General features: G+C 40.9%; 1 protein-coding gene across 2 annotated transcripts; it reads left to right on the top strand.

Annotated features, from left to right (window-relative positions):
- Positions 1-5,028: 5,028 nt before the first annotated feature.
- On the top strand, positions 5,029-7,719 carry LOC308173811 (actin, alpha cardiac muscle-like; the record flags this gene model as incomplete). Of its 2 annotated transcripts, none has more annotated exons than XM_080548870.1 (6): positions 5,029-5,157; positions 5,668-5,863; positions 6,184-6,345; positions 6,749-6,940; positions 7,087-7,268; positions 7,576-7,719. In XM_080548870.1, the coding sequence occupies 6 exons, from the start codon at positions 5,029-5,031 to the stop codon at positions 7,717-7,719; spliced, it is 1,005 nt and encodes a 334-aa protein (XP_080404996.1). The 2 variants fall into 2 exon arrangements, with proteins under 2 accessions (XP_080404996.1, XP_080404995.1); XM_080548869.1 differs by having other exon boundaries at positions 5,539-5,863.
- Positions 7,720-8,323: the final 604 nt, after the last annotated feature.

Here is an 8,323-nt window from a genome sequence, read left to right as displayed (position 1 = left end):
CAAGGTTAGTATACACTGTTACAGCGGAGACACGTAAGGGTGCAAGACTGAGCAGCAAACACACTGAATGTTGAATTAAACTTTGATTGAAGTTAGGGTTGGGGTAGAACTCAGGGATCGGTTAGGGTTAGGGTTAGGGTCAATTCTGCTCAGTTGTCATGGTGATGCTTTAGGTTTTTCCTTCTATCAATGGCCCCGGGCCTGAGCTGGATTACTCTTCCTGCTACGACTGGTGGATTGATGATTCACTTGCTTAGTATTCAAATGTATTGATTGTAAGTCGCTTTGGAATAAGGCGTCTGCTAAATGCCAAAAATGTAAATGCTTTATCATGCAGGCTTTGTTGTCTAATTTGCTTCACTTTCTTCCTACACTACAGCAAGGCTTCATGGGGAAAGGAAACTGCCTTATAACGCACCCTGGTCCTCTGTCAAAGTAAGGGCTTTTCACAACAACATTAACATTTTATGGACTCACCAGTGTGCTTGTCACATCTCTCTACCCCGTGAATCACAACTTAATTAGAATGTGCAGCTCACTCTATAGGGGCAGTTTCCTGAACATAGATGAAGCCTGCATTCATTCACACTTATATGAATGCTGAATGAATACTTTCTAATCTAGGATTTCCGCTTAATCTATGTCTGGGAAAACCAGCCCTTGAAGTCTATACGTAAGTATACAGTATCTCAGTCTGTTGTATAATGTCTGTCACATGTGTATATCATTTATTGCTCAAGGGTTAGGGTTAGGGTTAGCGTTAGGGTTAGGGTTAGGGTCAACATTTATGGTGTCAAATGAGTGACAATGGTCTCTCTCACACCTGAGGATTTAGGAGCTTGCATGCTCAGAGTAAGTAGTGTGTGTCGTAGTGTGTGTGTGTGTGTGTGTGTGTGTGTGTGTGTGTGTGAGATTTACACCATGCTGGACTGAGTAGAGGCATTCCTTCTTAACAGGTGTGCAGTTTCAGTTTGAGCTGAGCTACAGTATAGTGTGTTAGCCGTGGCTATTTTGAAACAGACATTAATGTTTTGCGCTTTCCTCAGCAGTTCCTGGGGAATACAATGAACCTGAGGAGAGGTTAGTAGTGGGTCTGTGGTGCAGCTGGGAGCCATGCCTAGACGCGTTATGGTAAGGTCAAGGGTCACCCTCTCAGCTATTCTGATAGAGGTCAGGAATTGAAACCAGAGGAAAAAGAATCTTGATTCAGAAAACAGTGCTCCACAATACTGTTACATGGTAGATTACACATTTCGTGATCTTAGAATGATAAGGTTCTATCTCCGTTTAGGGCAGTTCAGAGATATTTAGCGTTAAAGTTTTTACATTCCATTATGTTTTGTGAGATGGAACCTTTGTATTTTATGAATTACTAACTCAAAAATGTCAACATTTTAAAAATAACACCACACAGGCATTAATAAACACCTAATGGATCGGATTATGTAAAAAACTCAATTTTGACAAAAATGGAGATAGAACCTTATAATGCTAACGTCACGACATGGTAGATGACACATTTGATTATGTTCTCTCCTTTCTTTATCCTCAGCTTCCTCACAGCCGTCGCCGTCCTTCCTACTGAGATGTGTCTTCTCTGGACAATCCAGCCCAGCTGTACATCAAATTTGCAAACACATAATTTGGCGCCGTGCCCTGACATATTATGTGTCCCCATGTATAATTTACAGTATTGTGATAATCAAGTTATTCATCAGATGAATTATTTCTCTTTCTCTCATACAACTCTTTCTTTCATACGCACCCACACCCACACCCACAGCCATACCCACACCCACATCCATACCCACCCACACACACACACACACACACACACACACACCCACACACACACACACCCACACACCCACACCCACACACACACACACACACACACACACACACACACACACACACACACACACACACACACACACACACACACACACACACTTTGGCATCAAATGTCAGATTTCTGCCTAGATTTTTTTTGCAGTTGTTTATTAATGTTGAAAATGTATCAAAGGGCCAGTCTAAAGGGATAGGCTGGCCAGATTTGGCCCCAGATATGGCCAGATACTGGTCTCCAACAGATATACCACCAGAGGGTACTGTTACTCATCATCATGCATTTCTAAATATATGCACCAGCAAACCCACAACCATGCAGGCCTACAGCACTTGGAAGACAATCATTTATACAGTCTTATACAGTAGAGATGTCATTCAGGGGAAATAGACCCAGAAATCTGGGAAATAAACCCAAAAGGTGTGTCTGCCAAGACACCAGAGGACCCAGATGCATGTCAGAGCTCATGGGGGCAATTCCCCAGACATGGGAAACCTCCCAAGCCTATTTGCTCCTCTTAGTTATAATAAGGCAATACTGCGTGCATGGGCCAAATCCCCTAAAATCAAACATATTGCATGAACAAGTTACAAATGCTTTCGAATAAAACTCATGCATGTGTCTCATGTGTCATCAGTGAGGCCAGTTTGTGATCTGAGCCTACCACACCACTGCACTGTAGATATCCTTTAGGATACTGTACAGCTCAAACCAAGAAGTTCTACTTTTGTGTAAATTCTATCTCAGAGACAAATTAGGCCTATAGCATCATTATGCATATAGACTACAGGCAACATGTCGCAAAAGCATGCGCAATTAAAAAAAAGTGTAATTGAAACATAATGTTGTAATGAATGAAAGTTGCAATTGAGTAGCCTATGATGACAAAGACTTCACTTAACTACACTTAATTCAAATGGTCTATCTGTCTATATGACACCCGAATTGTTAGTGTTTCAACCAGAAGCCTGCTTTGCGCTCTGATAAGGGAAGATATCTCATGAGCTTAGAATGAAAAGGTTCTATCTCCGTTTAGGGCAGTTCAGAGATATTGAGCGTCAAAGTTTTTACATTCCATTATGTTCTGTGAGATGGAACCTTTGTATTTTATGAATTACTGACTCAAAAATGTCAACATTTTGAAAAATACACCACACAGGCATTAATAAACACCTAATGGATCAGATTATGTAACAAACTCAATTTTGACAAAAATGGAGATAGAACCTTATAATTCTAACGTCACGATCTGGAAGATAACTGGAGATTCTGCAGTTGTAGAATTACAACTCCTACTGTAGTTCTGCTCTGGATGGACAGCGCTTTACAACCCCCATGCGGGCTCTCCATATACGGGCCCGGGGCTCCGTGGCTTGGGTCAGATCGACAGTTCCATATATGGAGTTGCGCTCTCAGCGCTGAGCGCACCCCGGGACCCCTCGTAGCCTGCCGGTGGCGGAGCCCCCTTCCGCGTCGGGCGCGATCCATCCCAAGAACCTAATATGGATGACGGCCGGGAAGAATTCCAACGTAATACCCATCAGCGTTAGTGAATGGTGGGCAGGGAAGGTGAGTATATAAGGGGTGCCAGCCCGAGGTGTCAGTGTAGCTGGATCCGACAGAAGTCATTGACACTCTGAGCTTTTAACCGTCTAACCGACAGACACCCAAGGTAAGGAACCATGGATTTGACCTAGAGAGCACAAGATGGGAACTGTAATGTTACTCGATTACTCAAAGGATATACCTTGATTTGTTTGATTACAACATTTTTTTGGTGAGGCAATTAACCATAGGTTGTCTACATCTGAGATAAAATAATACAATTTAATAATTTAGAGATAAGATAAGATAATAAGAGAACTACTTTTTAAAGTTACAATTATTTGGAAACTCTTGATTGTATAGCCTAATGTTACTCGATTACTCAAAGGATTATAATACCTTGATTTGTTTGATTACAACATTTGTGGTGAGGCAATTAACTAACCATAGGTTGATCACATTGGTCTATCTACATCTGAGATCAAATAATACTATTTAATAATGAATAATGATAATAACTAATTTTTAAAGTTACACTTACTTTGGAAACTCTTGATTGTATAAGCCTATGTCTACTTAGCAAGTACTCTCTCCTTTGCCACATTAACAACGTTATGGACTTACTGATTGGCTACGAGGGCTCTTTGAAAGCCTTTAAGATGTGTACAGCCTAGATTGATTATATCATAAAAACTAAATGGAGTTGCTTCTCTTTAGAGAATAGCAACATAGAGGAATAGACTATTATATGGCTCATAAGAGTGCGCAAAAAAGGAGAGGGACTTACTAATTGACTACTAGGGCTCTCTGAAGCCTTTAAGATGTATACAGCCTAGATTGATAATCAATCTAGGCTGTATACATCTTAAAGGCTTCTATTCCTCTATGTTGCTATTCTGCAAAGAGAAGCAACTCCACTTCGTTTTGATGATATAATGATTATATCATCAAAACGAAGTGGAGCTGCTTCTCTTTACAGAATAGCAACATAGAGAAATAGCCTATTATATGGCACATAACAGTGCGCAAAAATAGGCTACTATAAAGGAGAGGGACTTACTAATTGACTATAGGGCTCTCTGAAGCCTTTAAGATGTGTACAGCCTAGATTGATTATATCATCATTATATCATCTCTTTACAGAATAGCAACATAGAGGAATAGACTATTATATGGCACATAACGGTGCGCAAAATACTATAAAGGGGAGCGATATACTAATTGGCCACTAGGGCTCTCTGAAGCATTTAAGTTGTGTACAGCCTAGATTGATTATATAATCAAAACGAAATGGAGCTGCTTCTCTTTACAGAATAGCAAAATAGAGCAATAAACCATTAAGCCTATAATGGCACATAACATAACGCAAAATACTATAAAGGAGTCAATGAATTAATCAAACAAACATCAATAGGCCTAGTATAGAAAGTAGAGATACAATTGTAACCACATAGCCTCCATTCATAATAATATAACATCATTACTTGTACATTATATCCTTATGTTTTCTCAATCATATCTGTCTGATTGAGTGTGCCGTGCGTTTCGGTGTTGGGTATGTCTGTTGTGCCTCAGTGAGCCCCCTGCTGAGAATCTGACATTTATTTTGTATTTTTCTGAATTCAGAACCAATCATGTGTGACGACGAAGAGACTACCGCCCTTGTGTGCGACAACGGTTCCGGCCTGGTCAAGGCTGGCTTCGCCGGAGACGATGCCCCCAGGGCCGTCTTCCCCTCCATCGTTGGTCGCCCTCGTCACCAGGTATAATAGCATAACACCTATACTCCAAGAGACAAGACTCGCTATTCGTGACGTTATAATTATAAGGTTCTATCTCAATGTTTGCCAAAATTGAGTTTTTTACATAATCTGATCCATTAGGTGTTTATTAATGCCTGTGTGGTGTTATTTTTTAAAAATGTTGACATTTTTGAGTCAGTAATTCATAAAATACAAAGGTTCCATCTCACAGAACATAATGGAATGTAAAAACGTTGACGCTCAATATCTCTGAACTGCCCTAAACGGAGATTCTAGAACCTTATAATTCTAAGCTCCCGAGCTGGCGAAAACATTGAAGTCCCACGGTATCATGTAGTCAACGTGTATTAACGAGTGTCTCTCTCTCTCTCTGTGATCCAGGGTGTCATGGTGGGTATGGGTCAGAAGGACTCATACGTAGGAGACGAGGCTCAGAGCAAGAGAGGTATCCTGACTCTGAAGTACCCCATCGAGCACGGCATCATCACCAACTGGGACGACATGGAGAAGATCTGGCATCACACCTTCTACAACGAGCTGAGAGTGGCACCCGAGGAGCACCCCACCCTGCTCACAGAGGCCCCCCTGAACCCCAAGGCCAACAGAGAGAAGATGACCCAGATCATGTTTGAGACCTTCAACGTGCCCGCCATGTATGTGGCCATCCAGGCTGTGCTGTCCCTGTACGCCTCCGGTCGTACCACCGGTAAGAAACATCCCCGGAACATATGCGGACTTTTACGCACGCCTTTTACGCATGAATGAATGAATGAATGAATGAATGAATGAATGAATGAAAGCTTTATTTCGAACATGTGAAAAAATAAATAGTTATGACAAACAGTTGTTGTAATAATAATAATAATAATAATAATAATAATAATAATAATTCATTGAATTTATATAGCGCTTTTCCGAGGCTCAAAGACGCTGAAAAAAAGACTTTTTACGCATGACAAACAGTTGTTTTACTGATTTATGGTGGGCTTTGCTTTCTTACTTACTGACTTACTTACTTGCTTTTAGGTATCGTGCTGGACTCCGGTGACGGTGTCAGCCACAACGTGCCCATCTATGAGGGTTACGCCCTGCCCCACGCCATCATGCGTCTGGACCTGGCCGGTCGCGACTTGACCGACTACCTCATGAAGATCCTCACCGAGCGTGGCTACTCTTTCGTCACCACCGGTGAGACTTATAATAATTAATTAATTATAATAATAATTTCCTTTAATAAGACTTCCACTCTCAGCCACAGACAGAGTTTAAACCAGACAACATTCATATACCCAGCCATGCATCACCTTGTCTTTCTTGAGATGTCTTAAGATAATAAGACATTTTGTCTGTCAAGATTAAGTCTTAATCTTTATTTTTGATCTTAATTATATTTTTTAATTATATTTTTTAAAATATTAATTATATTTTTTTATTTAATTTTTGAGTCTTAATTATACTTAAGTCGTCTTAACAAATGTGTCTTAAGATGTCTCTGTGAGACAAGGTGATGGCTGGGACGGGTATGATTGTCATTGATTACGCATGCCGCCTGACTGATCATTAACAATTACTTGTTAATTACTAATTCCAGCCGAGCGCGAGATCGTGCGCGACATCAAGGAGAAGTTGTGCTATGTGGCTCTGGACTTCGAGAACGAGATGGCCACCGCCGCCTCCTCCTCCTCCCTGGAGAAGAGCTACGAGCTCCCCGACGGGCAGGTCATCACCATCGGTAACGAGCGTTTCCGTTGCCCAGAGACCCTCTTCCAGCCTTCCTTCATCGGTGAGTATCTCTGAACTGCCCTAAACGGAGATTCTAGAACCATATCATTCTAAGCTCATGATATAACGATCTAACTCATCAGTTGGTCAAATCAAATGATAGAAAGCGATGGGCTATTTCTAAACACAACCTCACCATCTGCGCAGGAATGGAGTCTGCCGGTATCCATGAGACCGCCTACAACAGCATCATGAAGTGCGACATTGACATCCGCAAGGACCTGTACGCCAACAACGTTCTGTCCGGTGGAACCACCATGTACCCCGGTATCGCTGACAGGATGCAGAAGGAGATCACTGCCCTGGCCCCCAGCACCATGAAGATCAAGGTACATTTCAATCAATGGATGAATGGATGAATGAATTCGCTTTAGGGCCGAATATCTGGACTCTTTTTTTTTTTTTTTCAAGTATTTTTATTCCAAAGTTACACAATACAATATGATTAAACATGTTGATTTTCATTTTTTTTAACACATTTTTTTTTACACATTTTTTTTTTTTACATTTTTTTTTTACAAATGTTTCTTTAAACATTTCCTACAGGGCCCTAATCTTGACTCTTAAAGCAGTTCCATCTTGAATGATGTTTTGTTCCTTCACTCATTCTCAACCTGTCATCTATTTCTACTCTAGATCATTGCCCCACCAGAGAGGAAATACTCCGTCTGGATCGGTGGCTCCATCCTGGCCTCTCTGTCCACCTTCCAGGCTATGTGGATCAGCAAGCAGGAATACGACGAGGCAGGACCCTCCATCGTCCACAGGAAGTGCTTCTAAATACACTTTCCCTCATCCTCATATTCTACATCACCTGCGTCTTACCCTGGAGCGCCCACGAGGAGTAACAGCCACACATTGTTGCCACGGGACACTTTTGGCACAGTGTTTATTTATAGCCATGTGTGTTGCATGGTGAAAATGCTGCAACTGTGAAGAAAAAAAAGAAAAAAGAAAAACACACCATCAAGAAGAACGAGACATGCCATGTAATCCAACATGTGAATGTAAATATTAATTTATTAAAGTCCATTATTTGGTATTTTTCATAGTGGTCTTGGTCTGTTTGATAATAAATTGTCATGCCATACATGGGAACTGTGGTGCGGGATCTCTCTAATCATCTGAACATCTCTTTTGTTCAGCATGGAAAAAAATCATTTTGTGGAAGAATCATTTAGCCTAATAACACAGTTTTGGAGGTAACAACAGCAGAAGTCAAGTGGAAAGCTATTTCGTTTGATCCAAATAGGACAAGTATATTTCACATAATATGGGCTATACTAATAATTCACACTAATGCATCATATCAATAGATATAGATAATAATAAGATAATAAGGTCTTTAGCAAAGCCTCTTTCAAAGGAAATTGTCTAATAGATC

This window comes from Nansenia antarctica, assembly GCF_963989245.1.
Source record: "Nansenia antarctica genome assembly, chromosome: 19".
Lineage (NCBI taxonomy): Eukaryota > Metazoa > Chordata > Actinopteri > Argentiniformes > Microstomatidae > Nansenia > Nansenia antarctica.
The sequence above is the reverse complement of the archived record's forward strand: the minus strand, read 5'-3'. Positions and strand labels throughout refer to the sequence as shown.